This window comes from Paralichthys olivaceus, chromosome 13, assembly GCF_024713975.1.
Source record: "Paralichthys olivaceus isolate ysfri-2021 chromosome 13, ASM2471397v2, whole genome shotgun sequence".
Lineage (NCBI taxonomy): Eukaryota > Metazoa > Chordata > Actinopteri > Pleuronectiformes > Paralichthyidae > Paralichthys > Paralichthys olivaceus.
The window spans coordinates 13,212,924-13,237,907 of NC_091105.1; the positions used below are offsets into that span (position 1 = coordinate 13,212,924).

Genomic DNA, 24,984 nt, shown 5'->3' on the forward strand with positions numbered 1-24,984 from the left:
ATAAAAAACAGTGAATACAGTATAACCTCTCAGTCCAGTTATTTGGCATTGAGAAGAACAAGCTCCAATCCCCTGTAACGTATTAAAACGTGTAAACACATGTGCGTGTCAGTGGGGACGTGTGAGTGGGGCTTCAGCTGAAATCAAAACTTGGTGGTAGAAGCCATATTGTGATTTGGTCAGAGGATTATGAGAAACAATAACTCAAAGCAGGCCTTGGATCAAATTGTGTGGATGGAGGACTGTCCTTGGAAGCGGCGAAAACAAACATCCCCCCCATGTCTCATAACTCTCTCACTATTACTGAGGATGGTGATTTGATATTGATTAGGTTTCATAGGATCCCACCGCTCACCAGGCTTATTGTTCCACAGGGTGGTGTAGAGGTCTGTCCTCCCTTGAGCCTCGTGGCCCTGTACAAGTTGTATGAGCTGACGTTATGGCTCCACCGCAGCCTGAATGTAGAATGTTTCTCATGACTCAGGCGCCACATCATATGCTTCCCCGGTGAAGCCATTATTTCTGTCTGCCCTGCGGATGAAGACAAAACGTATCCATCTATCTTAAAATATCCAATTTCTTTCATTGTCTGCCTTCCTGTTTTTTGGGTCAGTAGTTGTGCAACGACGTGGCGATGGGCACGTTTGTAATTAATGCATCTGTCAACAAAAAGGGAACGACAGTGAGAGGATCCATGCAGCCCTCAGTGGTCTTTGGGAAAATTGCTCTACACTTCAGCTCTGAGCGTTTGAGCATGAGGTTAAGTCACAAGTGTTTGCTTCCGCTGCTGTGGTTATGAATTTAATTCTGTTCATCATGTATTCGCATCTACTCCACTTCTGCAGGTTCTGATTGAGGCAACGGTTTCCAGGGAACGGCGAGGCTACATTGCCATCGATGACATCATGGTGCTCAACTATCCCTGCTGTAAGTGCCACTTCTGACAATGGATTACAATTACGGAAGGTGCTGGAGGCAATATAAAAAAGGTGTAGTGGCTTTGGGGGGGTGGAAAATGTATTTCAAAGCAGCATGAAACAGTTATAGGTTGAGGAAAAGAGTAATGGCTGATTGACCTTTTTGTATTGGTACTGTGGGCTGTCCTGAGGCATCCTGCGATGACAGTAGTGCTATTAAAACACTCTGGCACCCAAATGCCAACACTGGCTTCATCCCCCACTGAAAACACACCTGCTGTTCCGCCTCCGGCCTGGTTTGACTGACAAATTGATTTGTTAATCAGTGAAATCTTGAATTTTCTCTCTCAGGATATCTACACTGCCATGTTCTCTGGCCTGCCTGGAAGTGTGCTGTAGCTTTTTGTCACAGCTCACTTTGTACAGGTCTTTTGTCCTCCATCAAGCACTACATTTCAAAGCCATATGAAAGAAAATGCCTTCTATTCAGGGTGGGTTTTTTTTTCTTCTTCTTGCGAACCAATAGCCGCCTGCAGCAGAGTGCCTTTTGTGTCAGTGGTGGAAATGTGAGGGTGTGCTGTCAGCCCCCCTGAGGATGTTGTGTAAAACATATTCACTCAGACACCTGAGCTTAATACCTGGACAAAGTGCAGCAGTGTCTCTTACATAGTCCGTGCATAGCCCAGTGCTGAGCACAAGGGCTCTCGTCGGCTCATAGGACATGTAACACTCACGTCCACACCGATTCCAAGTGACTCGTGTAACTGACACAAGCTTGAAGGATGTTTCACCCTCACGGGATCCTTCTTGTTAATATTTATATATTCCCTATTGTTTGCACTGGAGTGATTGGAGATGGACTTTTCAAGGATGTCATGTTGGAGAGGAGTGATTTTTTTATTAAATGCACACTGCCTGTGACATTGCTTCGTACCCCTACTGTACGCATACCGCCCAGTCAGCCGCCCAGTTTCACCCGGAGATGACAGATGGCGTCTCCTGAATACTCCCACTGTGGTCATTAAATAATTAGGTCTCTCATCAAGACCTGAGCAGGCCTTATGATGTGGCATGCGGCCATCCTGCGTTATGCACCAGCGAGGACTGTGAGGAACGGAGGAAGAGTGAGAATGGAAGTGTTGTATTGTTAAACCCCCCCCCCACAAATAAATAAATAATAAAAACTCAAGTTCCTTTTTGTGAATTGTAGCATGCTTGACATTTTAGAAATATTCTTCTGAGTCTCGGTCTTTGACTCTGAAACCCAGCGTTACAGCCCAGTGAAATATTTACCACGCTAAAGAGTCCCGTGGATAAGATCTGACACATTTAGTTGTATAACGCTGCACTTCTTGCCGACTCTAAGGCCTTTTTTTTCATTCACGCTCATTTTGGATGTTTATTTATGTTCGGCTCTTTGGCATGAATTATGAATTAACCTTAGGAGGAAGAGTCACTCAAAGGAAACATGACCACCTGTGGGGTACAAAAGCAGGCGCTCTCCCGTCGTCCCCCTCACTGCGCACAAACTAGATCAACAAATCGTCACCCCCCCCCCCCCCAAAGCAGCAGCATGCAGAACCAAGAGAGAGCCAGACGCCCGCTTCCCCCGATGCTCCGATTCACTGTTGCTCTGCCATCCCCTCCTGTCAATCATCGAGAGTGACATGTCAACTTGTCCTAACCCATTTCTCAGAGATGATGGCAGACAGCGCTGCCAGCGTTTACCCAGTGATTTGGCTCCACAGGGGTTTGGTTCTCACTGCTCTATTGTTAATCATGGAGTTGGATGAGAGGGCGACTCCCACACACTGACTCATTGGCAGCTCCACGCAGTATTCTGGGACATAATATTCGTCAAAATGCGACGGACAGACTCGCCTCTGCAGAGACACTGTCACATTATGCTCATCTGTAGATCGCCTCTAATCTTATGATGTTTATTTGCAGGTTATATTGATAATGGAAATTAAGTGAACACATATTGATTTACACACTCTCTTAAAGGTTCAGTGTGTAGAATTAAGTGAAATATAGTGGTGAAGTTGCGTGTTGCAGCTGAATACTCCTCATCTCACCCTCTCCTTCTAAACATGGAAGAGAACCTGTGGTGAACTTCAGTTTTCATAAAAACTCAAAAGGTTTTAGTTTGTCCAGTTTGGACGACAGTAAAAAAAACATGGCGGCCTCCACAGAGAGGACCCTCCTCCATGTAAATATAAAGTGTTTAGATATAAAAGGGACAATTCTAGGGTAAAGAAAACAGCAATTCATACAATTTAGATGATTGCACACCAGTGAAAACATAACTATGATTATTTTGTATTTCTGCCAAAAATCCTTCTCACCTTAATCTTACACACTGCATCTTTAAATAACAAAATATGATATTTTTGTTTACTACAACTATTATTGAAGAATAACCACAATTATTTTGACGTCATTATGGACACGTCCGCTCCATTGTTGATACAAATACATGAAATAACCGAGAGGATTAAAAGAAAAAAAGCAGTTTTCATTTTTTCTTGTTTTTTCCCTGCAGCTTCATTCCGAAGTTGATTTTTTTGTTTCAAACTGCTGTGAGCAGTTACATGCATCAATATGCATCAGTACAATCTTATCTTCACTTGTTATTCATTAAGTTACAGCATAAAGCACAGTGGAGAAGAAATAAATTGGTCAAAAAGTTTAACTTCCAGTTTTATGTCCCGAGACAATGCTGGGCTAAATAAATTTAATTATGAACAAACATTTGACAAAGCTCGTTGTTCTCTCAAGCAAGAAATTCCCTGTTTGTGTATTTAAAAAAACAAAACAAAAAACCCTGATTAAAAACATGTCCTGTTTAGCCGACCGACACATGGTGCATGGCTGAAAGGTAATGGAGTCTTTTGAGCTCACTGTGTGCCTCTGTCTGTCTGTCTCTTTAGATAAGGCACCGCACTTCTCCAGGCTCGGAGACGAGGAGGTCAACGCCGGGCAAAATGCCACTTTCCAGTGTGCTGCTGCTGGAAGGGCATCCGAGGCTGAGAAGTTCCTGCTGGAGGTGAGTGAGTGGTTTAATGGCGGCTGACGCGTGGGAGTTTGTTTTTATATACAGAACAGTCAACAGCCCAAATAGAGAAAAAAAAATAGGATGGGGTATTTTTCCATGCTCTTATATAGAGGAGGGGTAGCAGGGCCGGGTCTAGACAGGCATGTATGAGGGGGCAGCCACAAATCTTGAGGGGGCATTGTGCGAAACATGACATGAGAAACAACTTGATATATTTTATATTTGTGGGGGCAAGCAAGACATTAAGACATTAAGAAGTGGAGCGGAGGAGAGAAGCATGAGATAATAAAAAATATATGAAATTTAATATATTTTGGGGGATTTAGTTTGAGGGGGCACAACATTTATTTGAGGGGGCCAGGCCCCCTCTTGCCTCTGCCTAGACCCGGCCCTGAGGGGTAGTAGATTAAAATTCAGAGAGATATCTCATTGAACTGGAGGAATTAAAAAGAAGTACTCTTATAGAAAATAAGTACTTTCATTTCAAGTAAATAAAGTGCTTGATTAAAAAACTGAAAAAAAGAAGTTTCAACTTTTTCTTTTGTTATTGAGAGATTTCAATCTGTAAAGGCTAGAAAGGCTGTGCTGTTTAAAAAAGGAAAGGCTCTGTCTAAATGTAAAAATTCTCAGTAATTCAGATTGTTTTAGAGGAACTTCTTTCAATCCCTGGACAAATGGAAAAAAGAAACAGAGACAGAAAGAGAACACAAAATGACTAAATGCTGCTGTGTAGTTATTTTACACCGTTTTACACCTTTTTGCAGTTTGGGTTTATTTGACGTTGCTTCCTCTAGCATAGGTTGAAGACTTAATTTCTAACCACATTGTGGAACTGAAATGTTTAAATGCTACAACAAGGTTTTTGACACATTATGTGTCCCAGATGTCTGTGCTTAAATGAAGACTGCAGTCGGAGCATGAATACTGTGAAGGCCATTATGGCCTTGAAGCCTCCTTACCTCACTGAAGTGAAAAGTGACTTTATAAGATCATAGTGTTCTCCACTCTCTTTACTGCCTCCTGCTTCTATTCAAATCATGTGCTGTGTATTAGAAATCTATCTTTTTATGCAAAATGGCGGCTCTGTGAAGGTCAGATGGGCCGTGTAGTGGGAATCACTCTGTGGTCTTAAAACCCTCCTCTTTATTTAGCCCTGATGATTAAAGGAGCAAGACAACATTGTGCTGAAGGATTCTTTTTTCATCTCACACTGCAATTACAGTGCAGCCACACATTCAGTGTGTTTGCCAACATCTTACCACCCACCACACCATGTTAATCATGGTTGACCTTACGCAAACCCACTGCATTGTTTGAAAATCAGGAGATGTGTGATTTATGTAATTGAGGCGTCCTCATTCCCACCTCTCTGAACACTTAATCAAACCACCCATTTGGTCAGAACACAAGGATGAAGACAAATGCGTTGGGTAATTAGCTGGCATAACCATACAGGCGTCTGCTGTAATGAGATCTCCAGGCCACTGTGCTCTTTGCCTGCCTCTCCTCCACCTGCTCACCTTCCTCTTCTCCTCTTTTTATGCCTGCTCTCTCTTTCATGCTCATCTTTCAGACCTCTTTTCTCCACATTAACTCAATTCATTGTTGATTTCTGTTTTGCCCCTTTGTGTTCGTGGAGTCTGTTGTACCAGCTGCAGCACAGTCTTGGCTGCCCATGCCTAACAGATTTTTTTTTGTCATTTCCTTGCAAATTATCTTTAGACAGATTGTTTATGTAACTTGAAGTGATCTTGTGTTTATTTCATTTCTCCGGCCTCCTTCCTGTAATATAAAGATACAGAAGATGCAGGGAGGTTACAGGAGTGTGTGATTAAGGTTTCCTTTCCTTTTCCTGCTGTCACATGATTTGTTGCCTGCTTAACCCTAATCAATGGGTGTGTGTTTATGTGTTTGTTTGTGACGGCTTGGCCTGAGGTTTGTGGGGTTCTTTTTTTTTTTTGATGGCCCCGAATCAAGAAGCACAACAGCCAAGCATAACCCAGAGGTTCTCCTTTTTATCCCAGTTTGCTCACATGCTATCGATTCAGTTAAATGTGGCAGAACAGAGGGATGAGTATCAACATTCATGTCCACCATCTCAAACAAAGAGCACAGCTTGGAATCATGCGAAAAAAATGTCAGCTCAGATGTGTTGAGACTATGTGGATTTGACGGATGTTAGTGGTTTTAATGGTGTGGAACAATGTGACAAATGTTTCCCATGGTGCAACAGCAAGATGCATCATGCAAGATCCATTTGAATCTCAACTCTCCGTTTTTCCTCTTTTTAGTTATTTCTCGACTTAGTCCACTCCAAACTATAATGTCACATATGCCAAGGATGTTTTTATCTTGGTCCGTTTCATTTGTTTGTTTATTTTTCAGCAGGATTGTGCAAAAAGTGCCGAACTGATTTGTGCCAAATATGATGGAGACATGAGGCATCAGCGAGGGCCTAGTCCATAAAATCTTTTGTGTGGATCCAGATGCAGGATTTAAATATTTATGGTGTTGAGATCAATGCATTTTTTCAATCTTGTGCAGATCTAGAAATGAATGTGGATTGGACAAATGTAGAAAGATTGTTTGGCCTTGGCAGAGATATGTGCTCTTCTGAAAGCAGGTTTATATTTTCTTTCTTGTTGATGCCAAGACAAACTGTTATCTTTACCATTTCAATTTTTAGCTAAAATACAAAGTCTGCATTCTGCCATTCATTCTTGTTTTCATGGACATAACTGAATAGACCTCAATTCATTAAATTCCATTTGTCTCCCAGATCTAACTGTTTAATTGCACAATGAGGATGACTGAGGTTGTAGATGGGCTCTGTTAAGGGACAACACTCTGACATGTATCACCCACATAATCACTATTATTTTAAAAAGATTGAATTTGTTTTCATGTCTGATTGTCATATTGTGTAATTAAATCAGAGACGGTCCTGCCATTCTAATTAAATTACACACAATTGGACAACCCTCCTTTTTAATCACATGTATCTAATAAGAATGGACCCAGAGAGCAATTATTTGTATATGAAGCCTTTGCTACATTATTAGTTTAGAGTCCCAGGAATTTACTTGGCAACGAGTTCTTATAAAGGCAAGGTAGAGTAGTGTGTGTGTGTGTGTGTGTGTGTGTGTGTGTGTGTGTGTGTGTGTGTGTGTGTGTGTGTGTGTGTGTGTGTGTGTGTGTGTGTGTGTGTGTGTGTGTGTGTGTGTGTGTGTGCGCCTCGTTAACATTCAGGACGCATTTTAATACCATGTGTGTACAGACTAACTTAGCAATGTCTGTGATTGGATCTCTCTCGATGGATATGAATATGAATATCAGGTATAGAAAGGGCCAATCATTCTTTGACTGTCTACAATGTGGGCGAAGGTAGCTGATAATGGGTCTTAGTCAACTAGAATGCCACGAAGAGAACTTCATGAGGAGTGCAGGGTGCGTGTGTATACATGACATTTGTTTTTGTCTGTATCTGTTGCACATGATACCCTTTATGAGATGACATCCACTCGTTTGTGATCGTGAGAGGGACATGTTGACACGTCCTGTTCTCTCTCTCACCCTGCCCTTTTCCTGCTTTCCAGAGACACAACGGGGACATTTTAACAACAGCATCGGTCAAGCATCTGAGTCACCGGCGCTTTGTGGTATCCTTCCAGCTCGACAGCATCCAACGGACAGATCAAGACCTTTACCGCTGTGTCACTCAGTCCCCCAGGGGCTCCGGGGTCTCAAACTTTGCTGAACTCGTCGTCAAAGGTAAACACTCCCTCTCTCCTTATGTCTCTTAATGTTCTCGTCTTCCTCGCCCTTCACTTTCTTTCGCCCCCGAGCTTCTTTTTTTTTCTCCTGCTGTTATTATGATAGCGTGTGATTTTCTGCTCTCCCTGGTCACGGTGAATTACTGCCTATGATTCAAGATGAATTAAAAATGAAACTGATCATAACAAACAATAATGGACACACTAGTGTGAAGATTTCCTGATCCCCCTCAGGACATCATCTGTGCACAACAGAGGGTATTATAGACCCCTATTTCAAATTGATACAAAAAACTCTTTAATCGCAAAGTGGGCAGCGCTCGACGCACACACAGGCTCTTCAGTCGGCGAATGCAGCGTCTCTGACACGTATTGTTTTCTGAGCTGCAGTTGTCAAACAGGCTGCCACACTCCGCTCCTCAGCTCCCTGTCAAAAAGCTGTTCACTTGACTTGGACTCCTGCAGCCCCTGTCATATCATGTACCACAGATAGTGACCTCACTCCCATTACTCATTCCAACCCCACAGCCTGACACCACTTTGACAGCATAGTAATGACATGGTTGTGGGATGGTTTGTTGGCATAACGCACTCCAGGCAAAGGGAAGACGAGGAGGGCAAATAAGGATGTGAAAGATTCTCATCCTCCTCGTCCTCTGCTGCATGCTCCCCTGGTGCTGTTTTTAATGCACCAAGTAAATCCCTTTTGATTGATAAGGAAGCATGGAATCTGTTTAGCATTGTGTGAGAGTCTGGTTTGGTACAGTTCAAAATAAAGTCCCTTTGCCAAAGTGCTACCAACCCAGCAGCTGCCAGTAAACTAGGAGTCAACAAAAGCTCTGATAGAAAACCATGAAACCCAGTTAATGTGCTCACACTCCCTGCAAATAAGTCCACGTATAGTTTTCGCTTTATACTATAATAGGGACAAAGATTTTATTTCTGGCAAAGCACATTCTGCATCTCGAGTAGACGAAGCCGAAAGTCACGTTCTAGTCAACTGGCTGTGACTCTATAATCTATTTTACAGGAGCTGAGACGAGTCCTCAACGAGACTTTCGTAAATGCCTTTCCCCCCCATCGCCCCGCTAAGAAGAGCCTAATCAACCCTTTAATGTGTTGGATCAACTCATTTCAAGACCTTAGATTGCAGGCAGGAATCAGGATGAAGCTCCCTCATTGCCCCACAGAGGAACAGAAACATGTCCACACAGTGAATAAAACATTTTCACCTTCCTCCCAAAGGTGCTGCATGTGTCTGGCTGTTGTTGTGGCCTCAAAGTTGTTGAGTACATTTGATGGTTGTGTTTTCAGGGATTTTCAGCCTATTAAAGTACAAAAAAAAATCCTAAATCAAATAGAGAGTAGCACAGACAGTGGTTTTAGAATAGCTGTGTATGCTGAGGGAAACGGTTAAAAAGACAGCTAGTAATATGCTCCAAAAAAAAAATGAAGTTCAAAATAATAAGTTACTTTCTAAATGAACAGAAAGTAACCTGCATATTTACAAGACCCGTGAACTTTAACAGTGAAAGAAATGAGAGAGTCATTTAACATTCGGCCCCACTTGCTGCTTGCCTGTGGCCCAAATTTGCCCTTTCATTATGGGTGGAGTTGCTGATAGAGGAAAGATGAGCTGCTGCAGGCAGAGTCGAGGCAAAGCGAGGCAGTGGAGAGTAGAGGTGAGGTGCTGGTTATGTTGAAAGCCCACAGAGAGGCGGACCATAAAAGACAGAGGCGCCTCTGCAGGAATGAAGGATTAGTCACAGCCACAGATTTAACTCTGATCTTTTTCTCATGCTTTGTCCTCGTTTCTTTTGCATTCCCTTCCCTCCTGCACGCTGTTGTCTGTGTAATTGTTCAGTGGCTCAGTTCTGCCTGTAAGTGACATTTGACCGGTGGGCTCTGGAATTAATCTTTGGTTTGGCAGTTTTTACCGACAGCGATGCAGAGTGTCCTCTTTCATGATGGAGACCAGCTGTGTGCACAGAACAGTCGGTTTCCGAAGAAGAACACTCAATCGTTGAGATACAAGGATCAGACACATTCAGCGCGCTGCATGCACAGCTGTGTTTTCACTCTGTATTTTGTTCAAATTTATGTATGCCTCGTTAATATGTATGACTAATCTGCTATTTGAACACCGTTTGACCTGCTCACATCGTGCAGTCCCAGCAGACACAGTGAGCTTTACAGTGACAAACCCGTTTGCATTCAGCGGATGAGTAGAATTAATTAATGATAAATATTCTTTATTTAAATGGAGCTTTTCTAGTTTTTGATGACCACTCAAAGTGTTATATAGTACATTTTGTCCATTCACCCCTTCACACACACACACACACACACACACACACACACACACACACACATATTTATCTATGTGCAGCACTTTCTCTATCACACATCAGTCACACACTGCCCCCACAGCTGTCTGGGGCAATTTGGGGTTCAGTGTCTTGCCCAAGGACACTTCGGCGGTATAATGGAAAAATAAACTCCTTCTCATTTCCTCTCACAGTACCTCCGTCCCCAATTGCGCCACCGCAGCTGCTGCGTGCTGGCTCCACTTACCTGATCATCCAGCTCAACACCAACTCTATCCTGGGAGACGGCCCCATCATCAGGAAGGAGATTGAGTACCGCGCCAGTCAGTCTCCATGGTCGGAGGTGCATGGGGTCAACATGGTCACCTACAAGCTTTGGCACCTCGATCCGGACACGGAGTACCACATCAGTGTGCTGTTGACTCGGCCTGGAGAGGGAGGAACTGGACCTCCTGGCCCGCCACTTGTGAGCAGGACAAAGTGTGCAGGTGAGCTCATAGATCCTCACACACAGGATGGAGTTGCCTGATGTCTCCAATCTTTTGGCCTGATTCTCTTTCAAATTGTTATCTTGAGATTCCATATAGTCCATAGTTACTACTAATCAGAGGACACTTCAGCATGGCGACTGAAGGAGCCAGTAATCTAACCAAATACCTTCTAGTTAGTGGAGGACCCACTCTACCTTCTCAGCCTGTAGAGGCCTGAAAACATGTCTAACAGAAATATATATATATGACACCTCCAATTCATCGTGGCACCCCGTGAAGGGCCCCAACCCCCAGGTTACTGTTCCTAAATTAAGGTCAAGGTTGAGCTTAGGTTTAAGTTCATGTCAACTACACAGCCATTCACACAACAGAGCAGTGATTTTGATGCTTGACTCCAAACATGACAATGCTTTTGCTCCAGCGATACTGTGGCCAGCTGCGGCTGCATGTCAAGCTGAAAGCACATCATCCACTCCTCAGCTCTCATCCATGTGTTATTCTTGAGATCGTAGAGTATTGTCTGCTTTATCACTCACATCTTTTCATCACCAGAAATGTGCATCTATATCTGGATCTTGTAGTATGTTGTGATGTTTATAGAGATAACTGTTGAGTATATTCCCATTTAGGGATTTGTGTTTGTCTCACAAAGAATAAGTGTTTTTTTTTTCTTGATTGGAAAGGGACATTACTCTGAAAGGACCCATTATGCAATGTGTAAAGCGATTCAGGGAATCACAGCAGCCACTGTTTAGGTGATGCATGACCCAGAGCCTGAAAAGGGGAATATATTGTGTTGAACACCTGGCTGTTCAGTGGAATCCACAAGCACGGGGCAGCGACCTGCACCAAGAGACTGATCTGTGATTTTTCGAATTTGCATCGGCTTACGCATGTAGAGTAAAATAATATAATAATAATAATAATATTTCCTCCTTAAATTCAATGGAGTCTTTTCATTAAAAATCCTGACACCAGTCTTTTACACAACTTCAGTCTTTCATTATGAGGCTGCATCTGTCATGATAATCTGTTAAACTCAAACAGAAGAGGAACAAATTCTGACTCAGTCGCTGTGCGTACTTATCTAAGAAGAAAAGACACATTCGCTAACACTGGAGTTCTCTGAACTCTGAAGCTGAGGCGAGTGAAAGGGAGACTTTTCTTTGCTGCAAGCATGGTAATACTGGTTTGATGGTTATTTAAAAGATAACAGCTGGCTGACTAGAGTAGCTATTGCCTGGAGCAGGTTTCTTTGGTATCTACTGGAGAAGACAGAAATTTAATATGGCAAGTACGATAAATGGACTAGAATTTGTGGGTTACAGTGGTGAAGACATATTGATCACATATACACTGTAAAAGCTTGGAAAACACAGTGAGGGACATATAATACTACACATAAATTATGCATTTTAAAACCCACATGATTAAGTTGTAGGGCTTAAGCTAACTATTATAATAATTAATTATTAATTCAGCTATTTTGTGGATTTGTCTATAAAATGTAAGAGAATAGTGAAAGTTATAAATTTCCATATCCAAGTGCAACATCTTCAAATTGCTTGTTTTATTCCAACAACTGTCCAAACAGAGGATGTTCATTTTACTGTCATATATACAAGAAAGGCAACAAATCGTTATATTTAACAGCCTGGAACCAGCACAAGTTTACCATTTTCATTGGAAAAAGAAAAACACCAAATTGGTTATCAAAACAATTCTTCTTCTGCCTCTCAACAAATAAAATCTAAATAATAGATTTATTGTTCTAGCTATATTTGTGTTTCCTTTTTGTTTGTGTTTTCTGCTTTTAGAGATTAGATTGATTATTTTTTACTTTAATCTGTCGTTCATGTGAAGGTCTTCTTTACATCAGCCTGAACATTTTGTTCTGTCTGCTCACGTCTCCGCTCCTTTGTCATCCGTCACAGTGCAGAGTCAGAACACCCAGGGAGAAGAGCAGGACACCAGCCGGCCGCACCCAATGCTCACTGTGTTAAACTCAGTATACGTGCGCACAAATAGAGAACTCCTACAATGCAGATGCATTACATTACTGCTGCCTGCATCTGCAATGTGTGCATCATGGTCACATAAAATGGAGAGCTGTGTGTTACCCAAAGGCAGTCTGTGGATTTGTGTCTTCCATGGTCATCACTCTTTTCTATGCCCACCGGTCTTCCTGCCACACACCATCCCTCACACATCCCCCCACCCTGCTCCACTAGAGCTTTGCTGCCCCCCCCCCCCACCCCACATCCCTCTCCAATGACATATTAAAGCTACTCTCCTCTCCCAACAGCCAAAAACACCCCTCATTCATCAGGCACCCTGAGTGAGCTCAAAGCCCTCTCTCCCCGATCCCTGCACACCTCTCCCCAACTCGAGAGATACAAGAAATTCACAATAAATAAATAAAAAACTCTGACAGCATAAGGGGGAGAAGAAGAGAAGGGTTAGGCAGGGAAGGCTGTGGTGTGACACAGTGTGTGTGTGTGTGGAAGAGAGAGGGCGTAGTTTTTTCAAAGTGAGAGACTGAAACGGGGAAAACCAAGCGAGTAGATGTGCGAGAGGTGAAGCGAGAGAGGACTCACAACGTACGGAAATTGCTTTCACAGTCGCTGGTATCAGTTCTTCTGAAAGTCACCAAACTCAGCCTTTAATAACGTATTTACATTTCAACCACTGTTACATTAGCTTGTTCAGCCATGTGGGGGATACGTTATATTGCTGTGTTTGCTGAGCTGTTAAACGGGGGCATTTAGATGCAGGACAAGCTCAATACAGAGGAAATATAGGGGAAATTTATTTCAAATAATTGAATTTTCAATTTTAAAGTTTTGTTGGGTCTTTATTTGTCATATAGCGACAAATCTAGAAAGTAGGGGGTTGATTAGTTTCTCACATTTACTGAAGCGTGTCTTTTACACTGAGCTGCATCCTCCACCTGGTGTTTCTCACCTTTGTGAACCACCAGGAGAATCTATTCACCATCTTGTTCCCAGAGCTCCCCCTGACCCAACCTCCAAACCATCTGGTCTACACCACTCCCACTGACCCCGCATATTACTACACTGAATCCTGGCTGCCAGCCCCATCGTTGTTGGCCTTATTAGGCTTAAGCACGACAAAATAGATGGTGGGTTGTCGTGGTGATTTCACAGAGGTGATATTTATGCAGGGGAACTGAAGGGATATTTGGATCCTCTTTATATTTAGGAGAAAATTGAATTTCCCCACCAAAAGCTGTGTCCGGCCACTGTGACTAATCTCACTCTTCCACGGTCATGCTGAATATTCCCCCTTCCTACCAAACACGGTGGCCAACCCAACTCCATCGTACACGTTCACATCATCGCAGAGCCGAGCTGTCCTCATGCGGGTGCTGTAAAACTAATGGCCGTGAATGTGAACATGGTCTCCGCCTGGCTCTGATGGCCATCCAGGTGTGCTTGATGAGCCATTGCTGTGATTATCAGCACGGTGCATTAGCACAGCTTGAAGCCTCTCAAGTAAATCACGGAGGAGAGGCGAGCATTTGTACTGCAGGTGGTCCCCAAACCACGTTAATGGGCTTCCACCTGCTGCTAGGTCAAGGAACCTTCTGGCAGGCCCCTGCTCGCGGAGCTCTCGGTCTGTTATAGAGGGAGCCAGCAGTGAAACCCGACTAAAATTAGGCACATTAGGAACACAAGTGTTATGCCTTTCTTGGCATGTCGTTCATCATGTCCTCCATTTGGAGCCAGAATTCCCTATTTGTGCAAATTTGGGGTGTTTGGATTTATGTGCGCTTGTGTTTTTTTGCTTGCACATGGATAAGAGCCTGGATGTCTATATAAAAAATTGTCTCCCGTCTGACACAGTCAGTTAAGATTCCTCTACGGATGCAGCTCTGTTCCGTCCTGCTGCTGTCCAATGTCACAGTTTTCGGGGAGATAATAAACCAGAACCTGTCACATCCACTCCGACTTCCAGTCTCCAAGGATCAACATGGTGCTCTGGGCTTTTGGCCATGTTTGGGCGGCTGCAGTTTTCACGACACAGGGTGCCAGAGAATGGGTGCCCATGGCACACAGACAAATAAGACGAGGCAAGGGGAAGGAACTGGCACAAATGTCCACTTTGAGAAAACCTACAATGAGCACACTGTGGCCTCTTTGGCTTTGCTTTCATTAACTCAGCAGTTAAATGCCTCTCTGTTTTTAGCTCCCAGACTGTGCAGACTATCAATTGCACCATTAAGACAATCCTCTGTTACATTGAACAATGGAACATTAATATTTCTTGCTGGGAGCAGTCTACTACTTTTTGATTATGGAGCCCACCCATTTATCTGCAGTCACATCACTCTGGATGAGGTTCAGATTAATGCTTTGCTCATATTCCCATCTCGTGTGAGACGCTAGACAGCAAATGAAAAGAGAAAGCTGGTGACAGCAGAGGCCTTCAGCATAGATGGGAAGTGTCATAAAATTTTACTTTAAAATAATTGCTCTACCGCAGGCAGTAATAAATGCATAAGAAATTGGGCATACGGCTGTAATGTCTGATAATGTTAGCATGTTTAAATATATGTGTGTGTGAACATGAACACATAAAATAGAGAGAGAGAGAGAGAGAGAGAGAAGAAGGGAGCAGAGAGATAGACAGTTATATAGAGAAATGGCTGAATAATCGTATGATATAAAGCAAATGTGCATATCTTTGTTTTTATGTGTCCTTTCACATCTACAAAGCACCTTTCACATTCATTTTCTTAGATAACTCTTGTTTTAGTGCATTAGCTCCTGCTCAGTGATGCATTAGCCACCTTATTTAAGTTCCTATTACTAATCTGTGCTGCGGCAAGAATCCCACTGAGTCAGTGAAGGAATGAAGACCTTGGCCAGTAACCTCAAACTCCACTGATCCCTCTCTGTACCCCGTATCTCTGCTGTCATACCTTGCCTCCCCAGCTCATTACTCAACATGCCCTATTAAAGAATAAATCCATACAATACATTATGTAGCATATTGCTTGACAAAAAGGCATTGATTGTGTTATGGCCACCGATAAATGCCTCCATTGATACGGAGGATGTCCTTGGCTTAACTCAGCCTATCCTGAGTTTCAGACGTCCTCCTGAACACTGGCTGGTCTGTGCCTCTGCGTATAGAGGCTCTCTGTGTCTTTCAGCCGGCGATAACATTTGAGAAGGATATCAAACACTGAGTTGTTGCTCTATTTTACTCTGCATCACAGAAAGTCAGGGTTAACCCGGCACTGACCAGAATTAACACGGTGCCTTCTAAAAATATGCGACAGGCCATCGTGATGACCCAGCTGTAAATGTGACCAGCAGTAGTGGATGCCCTTGTATAACTCTGGCATTTTTGTGTGTGGATAAAACCTCGGGAGGAAAGAAGTATAACTACTGGATAGCCAATTTGCTTTCTGACATGGAGGAGGGGACTGGTGGGAGCATGAAGGCAACCCGCAGCCTGTCCGATTAATTAGCGCAATTGGCATGAGTTCCTGCTCTGCCATGGGGATGTGGGAGTGTAATGCTGGCAGCGAACAGTTGTGATGGGGCAGTACGGCCACACGTAGGAGGGGAACAAGTGAAAAACTGCCAGGGTTGTCCTGGGACATCAGTTACACTCTAATTTGCTGGGTGTTCTGTCTAAAATCTAATATTTGACAATAAAACAAAGTTACCTGTGTTTTCATTCTCTAAAATAGATTATTTTGCCTTCAGGACTTTTTAAATACCTTACTTGTTTTTGTTTCATTTCTGCTTCCATTATTACAAATGTTTTTTCTTGTTTTTCTTCTTCAATCTTTCCTGCTCCCTCCCAGAGCCCATGCGTGCACTGCGGGGCCTCACAGCCACAGATCTCCAGTCCAGGCAGTTGTCCCTGCAGTGGGAGAATTTGGCGTTCAACCTGACACGCTGCCACACCTACTCAGTGTCCCTGTGCTACCGCTACACCACGGCAGGAGGTGGTGGCGGTCACAACACCACCGTGCGTGAGTGTCTGGCAGTGGAACACAATGCCTCACGCTTCACGCTGCGTGATCTGCCACCCTACCACGGCATCCATGTCCGCCTGTCACTGGCCAATCCGGAGGGGAAGAAGGAGGGCAGAGAAGTCACCTTCCAGACAGAGGAGGACAGTAAGTCCCAGGAGATAACATATTTTGTTTACTGAATCAATGGTGCAGTGGTGTACATTTGATCAAGCTCTATTTAAGCACAATATTTGGTTAGCCTACTTGAGTACTTTGAACTTCAGCTTCACAATATTAAATATATATTTTTTTTTTCTCACAATTATATGATATGATATAATTGTATGTCTAGATACTTTTGAGATTAAGATTTTATATATAATGTAATAAGATCATAAAACATTGCTGAAGATTGTGGCCCCTTATGAAAAGAACAGTGTTTACTTTGGGCCCCTTGTTAGATGTCCACATAATTGAGCAGTTCCGGCAGAGTGATTCCCCCTCTTAACTTCTCAGATGGTTCATTTACATAATTGGCCAGAAGAGGTAAAACTATCCATGCAATATTTAGAAAAAACAAAAACAAGAATTTGAGAATAATCCTAAAAACTCCCAAGTAATCATTTCACAACCCTTCAGATTTATCTTTGACCCGACACTACACTACATTTAACTCTATTCAAGCAGTGATACATCAGTTTTAATATTATATTATCTTCATTTAATAATAATTAGTATGAAGATAACTTTCAAAGGCACAATTTTTCCACAATACTTGATGATAACACGTCTTCAGATTTAAAATGCATGACTTTGACTTTTTAGATATTTTGAACATTTTGGTATTTGTACTTTTACTTAAGCAAAGGATCTGAATTAAGCTGCCCTCCAGCTCCATGTGCACTCTGTCTCAACCTTTAAAGCACAGAGAAAGAGAGAGAATTGTTTTATTTTAAATTGTGCTCTCATGGATTAATTTCATATACCAGAGTACCTCAAATTATTTAACTACTCCCATAGTCAATGTCAGAAAGGACATTGTCACGGCCCTTAGCTTTCTAAGAATCAGACCGATATTGTGACATTATCTTGTATTGTGATGTTTTTAAGCTTTTAGGTTTTAGTCAACATAAATCCACAGTGGTCCACAGTGGTTCAAATATCAGTAACCACATATAAATCTAAAAAATATATATGTGGTAAATGTAATATTTCAAAAACTGTATCACAGGTACCCTAACACTTCTGCTACTTTGACTCCTCCTTACACATTAATACAGAGAGGATGACCACCTGACTGAGGCCGAATCAGCATCACAAAAGATTCTTTTCATTTTCAGAAGGGAAAACATTATATCTCAGAGTCCAGCAACCCAGAGATAGGATTTTGTGCTTATTTCTTATCTGCTATTATTCCTTTGTGCGGTAGCACATTGTGTGCACAGCGACTGTGTGAGAAATCAATTCTGCCATGAAAAAAATCAAAACAAACAAGATTGTTCTGAAATAGATATATACTGAGAATGATAAAAAAAGATCAGGTTTTTCTGAAGTGATAAAAGATGGAAAAAAGAAATATATACTTATAGTACATATCAATTATAAACGCTTTCCCCAAAAGCCTTAATAAGCAACTCTGTCCTACAGACTCACTCTATTCAAAAATAATGGTCGACTCAGCTGTTCGGCTCTTGCTTCAGCCTCAGGCCTGAATCTCGCATAACAGTTTCCCTCAGTGCAGCTCTCACGCAGACCGTAGGGACTGGAGCTGCTACTGAATGGCCCAAAAAACTGTTAACACAGTGTAAAGTTGGATGTTCAGTCAAGTTTGTGAGCAGGAGTCTGACATTTTCATCATTGCATTTCAATCCTGACAGAGGAATGATATGAAATTATAATATCCTTTTGATATATTTTCTGCCTCTTGTCTGTATTGTGGTTACATAATTGATGCAGTTCATAAATTAACTGTGTCCTTATCTGATGTCCTCAGCCTGCTGCTCTCGGGCTGTCTGAGCGTCTCATGTGGTGCATTGTTCTGAGCCGCTGTGACATTCACTTCTGTGATATTGACAGCAGAGGCTCACCATGGGATTAGTACTTGAAATTTCCCCGACAAATGTTTGTTCTGACATTTTTTTTTACAGTTCCTGGAGGCATAGCACCGGAGTCGCTCACCTTCACCCCATTGGATGACATGATCTTCCTCAAGTGGGAGGAGCCCGTCGAGCCCAACGGCCTCATTACACAATACGAGGTGAGTCCAGAGAGACACTCTTACTGAATTTCTCTGTCTTGTCACTGTCATGCACTGAGCTCCGGATCTTATCCTGAAATGATCCATCGAGGCTTTATGTGAGAGCACAATTGTCCATATCAGCTGATCCGGACATTTTTCCTACCAGCCCCATAGTAAAATATCCGGAGAATGTCCAAGTGAGCCCATGTGAGAATAGGATAGTCTCTGAGGACTTCACAGCGAACGACTGGACATGTCAATGACATTTCAAACATATGACTGACTCAAAAAACTGAGAAAAACAAAAAGAATACAAACATCTTAGGATAAAAAAGAAGTTTCATACACGTAGAGGACCCCAAAAAAAAAAGTCAAGTGGGAAAGAGAACGAGATTCAAGAGCTTTTTGTGATGATAACCGATGTTGATGTGCTGTAAACAACATGTGACCTCCACAGCAGAATTTATATGATATGTCCTGCCTCCTGCTGCTCAGAATCAGAATCAGAATCAGAATTCTTTTATTTGCCAGGTATGTTTGCACATACAGGAAATCGCCTTGGTGTAATTGGTGCACTACTTATGTACATAAAACAACAATGTAGAAAAACAACAATATATAAGAAATTGTATAAAATAAAATAGAATAAAATAAAATAAAATAAAGTAAAGTATATACATATATGCAGTAACAGAGTAGTAATAAATTATAAATTATGTGCAGGTGGTGGGGTGTGGTGGGGTAGAGTCAGTGCGGTGCAGAGTCAGTGTGATGCAGGGGGCTTGTTTGTGAGCCCCACTGCCACGGGGAAAAAAAAAAAAAAAAAAAGGCGCCAGCCCTCGACTAAATGCACTGGAGATTTTCCTGTTGTTGTGATCGTGTCTGAGTCGGACAATGTCCTGCTCTTTTCTTCATATGTGAAAGGAAAAGTTCAGAGGATGTTTGTCATAATTTTCCAGATATTTTCTGTTCATGTCTTCAAATAGCTTTAGAAAATCCTTGATGATTGTAGAAAAAGGTTTAGGTGATGCATGCATTGAAGTAAAAGTAAACATGAACACTGAGTTAGCCTTAAGATTGGAAGTCCATTCTTCACCATGGAGACAGTAGTTGAAAGAAAGTAGCTCCAATGAGCAGCTGTTCCAGAGCTCTCCGTCATATTGAAAAGTTTTCCTCTGCGGATAAAAATTGCCCAGTTGTCACTGAATTGACCTTTTGCGAGCCCCTCTCCCCCTTAGTGACTGTCACTACACCTGTCAAGGCTTCTCCTCTCACACAACACAGCAGCAGTTTACAAAGACCCACTGTGGCAGATTTACCACTTACACTCAAAACCTTTGAAGCAGTGGGACCTTGAATTTAGACAAAGACAAAAGCCGTATTATTATTCCTATTGCCAGCTGAAATGATCAATAGGGCATAAATTAAGAATAAAACAATATTGTTCTTGTATAACAGAGCGGTGATGAGAAGTTAAGGAAAATGTGAATTATTTCATTCAACCATAACCATTTTGAGTTGAGTGGAAAAAGCAAAGGTTTGATTTTTGCTCATATTCATATTTTTCCAACTCTATTTTTCACTTTTAATGTTAAAATAGAAAAAGATGAAGTCTAGTTAATACGTTTGTGGAATGCAGTGATTCGTCTGGAGTGTAGAGCAGAGAAGCTAACGTTGTGTTATTTTGGGTGAAATTATATTTCAGCTGATGCCCAAATTCTATACTCAGCAACAGCACTTTAGCAAAACATCCACTTATAACTGGACACAATATTTATGGCAACACAACGATGATCTCAACTACATTTTATTCCTTGAAATTAAATGTGTGTGTGCTTTTGTTGATTTCATGCCCATTGCAAAAATACCTTCTCTCTACTTGGTGAGCCATAATGTCAAGTGCCACTTTCATTGTGTGTAGTCACCAAACCTGCTTTATATTCTCCTTCTTTACCCAACGCTTTAATGCAAGGTGTGCTGTGCCTATATGAACAAAAGCAGCAAAGTTAAGATACGCTTCCCCTGACCTTGTGCATATGGCCTAGCACTTATTGCTGGTCCCGTCCCGTTAAAATAGAGGCCAGTGCCATTATTAAAATAAAAATCACTTGCACGTGTTGTGCTGTAAGCCCTCCATTTAGAGGATAATGATTTTTTATTTACTATTATGCTCTGCTAGTGGTTAGATATCCGTATGCCTGTCTACCTATCGTCAAACCTTTTTTCCTTCGCTGCTGTAGCAATGACGTTTCAAGGCTATTTTTAAATAGGATTACTGGTTTGACATATAAAGTGGGGCTGCACAGGGTTTTTTAGTATGTTGATCTCCCCTGTCTGACTGTGAAAGCTTTATAGAGAGCTGCAGAAATCCTTGTCATTTCTCTCAGATTAAACCATTGACCACTGCCTGAGCTCATCGACCACCATGCTGTCCTGTGAGTGCTCACTGCTCTGTGCACTGTCAGGCTTCTTAAATGTCTGCCTTGGTAGAGGAAGCACAGAGGTCTGTATGTGTTTAGTCACTGGACGGCTCATAATTCTATCTTCACGCTAAGGGGGCATGAGCAGGCACTAAACTCGTGGTAATCAGGACGGCCTTTGGTTTGGTTTGAGTGGCACCCCAGCGTGTTCATGTACAGGCATATACTATCCACAGCAAGCGTGTGTGCTCATTCCTTCAGTGAAGTGAATATTTTCCAGCTTTAATGTACCGTATATCCCACTATGCCCACCCTTGTCTGATTGCAGCAAGGTCATCTCTTCTAGCTCTCCACTGCATGGAACTCTCATAGAAATTCTGATGAGTGTCATGCAGGCGAGGCAAATCACCTCTTGAGGAAACAGGCAAAGATTTCACTTTTTAATGACACTTGTGTACAACAAACCCAACACTTAAAAGTTTTGATTCAAACACTTGAATACACATTTTCACTCTCTGGTGTCCTTGATCTGTGACTTTTTATCATGCATCAATTAGTCCGAAAATAATTTGCCACTCACAGTACTTTTTGAAGATCTCGAGGTATGACTTTGACTCAACAGTGCCAATGCCAATCAGTTCCTCTTCATCTAAAACTATAAATCCACATGAGCAATTAAGCGCACTGATTTAGAGAAGCAAATTACTTTCTGAGTGCAGTGACTGATGTTCAGATTACTACTTATGTCAGAGCCATGATTGTTGATCAGTGTAAAACTGAAAACTCAAAATCTTAGCTAATGTGACTCAGATTTCCACCTTCTTCATTTTTTCATCCCAACAGATCAGTTACCAAAGCATTGAGTCGTCTGATCCAGGTATCAACGTCCCAGGACCTCGGAGAACAGTGTCGAAGCTGAAGAATGAGACCTACCACATGTTCTCCAACCTCCACCCTGGAACCACTTACCTAATCTCCGTCCGAGCTCGCACAGCCAAGGGCTTCGGCCAGACCGCCCTCACTGAAATCACCACTAACATCTCAGGTACAAGCACCGCTGACTAACCGAGCAAGGAGGGCACGTGAAAGCCGCCATAAAACGGGGAGCGTCTCTGTCGGGGTCTGCTCTCTGTGCCATCACTGATGCAGCGTGCAGCTACAACACCAGACTTCACCCACCACGTGCTATAATTAGGATCTGGATTTCTCTCTCTTGACCTCAGTATCTTTCCCCCTTTCTCTCTCTCTCTCTCTCGCACTCTTTCTCTTTCTCTCTCTTTCTCTCTCTCCCTGAGGCAAAACTACTGCTCCGAGAGTGTAAGAACTATTTTTCTATTGCCTCTCCAAAATAGTGACACACTGTCATCTCTCAGTTCTCAAGACATAAATTAACTCTAGGAAGCAGAGGAACGCCACAGAGGAGATGCCGCTGTGTGTTGTGTATAAAGGAAGATGCAGTACATTCTCGGGACCAGAATGTCACCTCCGAGAGTCTCAGAGCTTATTACTGGTGATAGAAATCCAGCTTTTGTGTTTTCATTTCCTTTTAATGATGCATCTGTGCTTGTTAAGGGATGGGATTACACCTCTAAGGAGTGTACAACAAGGCCACTCCCACCCTGCCTCGCTCACACATTTGCCCTCTCCCTGCTCCTTCTGGCCCCTATCTCTCTACAGAGAGTTTGCTTAATTACAGATTTAGTGCGCAATCACTGCTGACTGGCTGTATGTCAGACCGAGTGCTGGCACAGAGTCAGACCGCAGATGGAGTCCAAGAGTCTTTGTAGATCATCCTCAACCTCCACCACTAGCCCACGGTGCAGAACATTCACTTACACTGAGCGTCTCTCAAATCTGCACTGACAGCTAGCAAACACTGAACACCTTCAACAGCTACTACTGTCAGCATCTTCAAGCAATACCCACCGCAGTGCATCCATCCACACACATTTCCTCACATTAACACAAACATGCACATAGATGGGTGCGACACCGAGGCCGATACACAATTACCCTTCAAACAGACTCTATCTGGCAGCAGGCTTCAAACCCTCTTTTAGTTCCGCAAACCGCAACAGACCTTTAATGTCAACAAATGCACATTCAGGATTCCTTAATGCCTCACCTTAATTGATGTCAGCTCTTTTCTGCTGAGGTATTAACAAACCGCTTTTTTTAATATAAGCATTGATTCTTCATGAATAGTTTGCTCTCCTCCCCCTCACTAATTGACCAGTGGTATAAAAAGAGAAATGTGCTGCCACATCTCTGGGGAGGAGCACAGCTTTAGCTAAATCCTTTCAAATGAGAAGCCCATTCAATTAAGCCCCACTTCCATGACTTTTAATTGGACTTGTCTCCAAGACAACTAGGAGGGAAATTCCAACAGTCTGCTTAATATGAGGATATGGGCAGTGGGTATATTAGCACTGTTAGCCATTTATGTGGGGAAGGAAGGGACAAATCTTTGCCAAAATTCAATGGTCTGTCAGGTTCATGAGACATTGAGGGTCTGAACTTTTATATCGAAGGAGAAAGAGAGAGAGGGAGAGAATTAAAAATTAATTAAGGAAGTCTGAAATAGCACTAGGTAAAAGCCACATGCACATTTGTTTGTGTGTGAATGTGCCTTAATTATTCTTTGTGTCTTCAGCTCCCACATTTGATTACGGAGACATGCCGTCCCCCCTGAGTGAGACTGAAAGTACAATTACTGTCCTGCTGCGTCCTGCTCAAGGTCGAGGGGCACCTGTCAGGTGAGGAAACCTTCTTAAATCTACAGATCAGATCTATTTTTTGTTACAAAACACAACTTTTTAAAGGTGCACACAAACTCTGTATCCAGCACATACCAGGTGGTGGTTGAAGAAGAAACTGTGAAGAAAGTGAAGAGGGAGATTGGGCTTCAGGAGTGTTTTCCTCTGCCCATGTCTCACGGTGAAGCCCAGGCCAGGGGCACACCACACTACTACACAGCCGAGCTGCCACCCAGCAGCCTGCCAGAGGCCAGTCCCTTCACTGTGGGCGACAATCACACTTACAACGGCTACTGGAACAGCCCTCTGGATCCGCGCAAGAGCTACCTTGTCTACTTCCAAGCTATGAGCAACTTCAGAGGGGTGAGTGATTGTTGAGTCCCTACCCGTGGTGCTGCAGATCAGCTGCAGACGTTGACATTCAGAGTAGTTCTGCGCCATTGTTGTTAATGAGTGTCTGAATTCACTAATACTGTGGTTGACACTGTAGGACAGTTGGCATTGTCTGGGCTCACAACCCTTGAAAGAGTATTTACTGCTCTGAATGGGTTTGTAAGATGGAAACATACTTAGCTGGCAGTGTAACTACTTAAAATTATAGATGTTTGTATGTGCTTTGATTCTTTACAAAAAAAAGATGTCTGAAATGGAGGATTACTTGCATATATTATTTACAGCCGGAAAAGCTGTGATTAGCTAGAAGTACTCAACAATATACTTAATTTATCTTTTATTGTCTTTCCTTTATTCTGTTCAATTCCCTTCTTTCTGTCCTGTTACTTCATTGGATGGTCTTTTTTATTATTGTCTGTATATACTGCTCCATAGTTTCAAGATAATTAGTTACTAGGGAAAGTACCTTTTGAGATAGGACGGGAAAGACTTCCACACTTTAAAAGACCCCATGATTCCAGTGTATCAAATCTAGCTCTCCTGCCAATAACCACAGAAAAACTAAGGCATCACACTGTGCATCTGTAAGAGCAAACACTCTAGGAACTTCTCCAG

The 24,984-nt window shown here is 42.5% G+C and overlaps 1 protein-coding gene across 4 annotated transcripts in view; it reads left to right on the plus strand.

Annotated features, from left to right (window-relative positions):
• ptprub (protein tyrosine phosphatase receptor type Ub) overlaps positions 1 to 24,984 on the plus strand; it is a 154,923-nt gene that overhangs the window by 88,730 nt on the left and 41,209 nt on the right. For all 4 annotated transcript variants that reach the window (XM_020092686.2, XM_069536903.1, XM_020092685.2 and 1 more), the window contains exons 4-12: positions 846 to 927; positions 3,851 to 3,966; positions 7,572 to 7,746; positions 10,270 to 10,563; positions 16,409 to 16,726; positions 18,709 to 18,818; positions 22,064 to 22,265; positions 23,874 to 23,976; positions 24,066 to 24,339. In XM_020092686.2, coding sequence (XP_019948245.1) covers positions 846 to 927; positions 3,851 to 3,966; positions 7,572 to 7,746; positions 10,270 to 10,563; positions 16,409 to 16,726; positions 18,709 to 18,818; positions 22,064 to 22,265; positions 23,874 to 23,976; positions 24,066 to 24,339 — 1,674 coding nt within the window. The remainder of the gene's footprint in view (positions 1 to 845; positions 928 to 3,850; positions 3,967 to 7,571; positions 7,747 to 10,269; positions 10,564 to 16,408; positions 16,727 to 18,708; positions 18,819 to 22,063; positions 22,266 to 23,873; positions 23,977 to 24,065; positions 24,340 to 24,984) is intronic.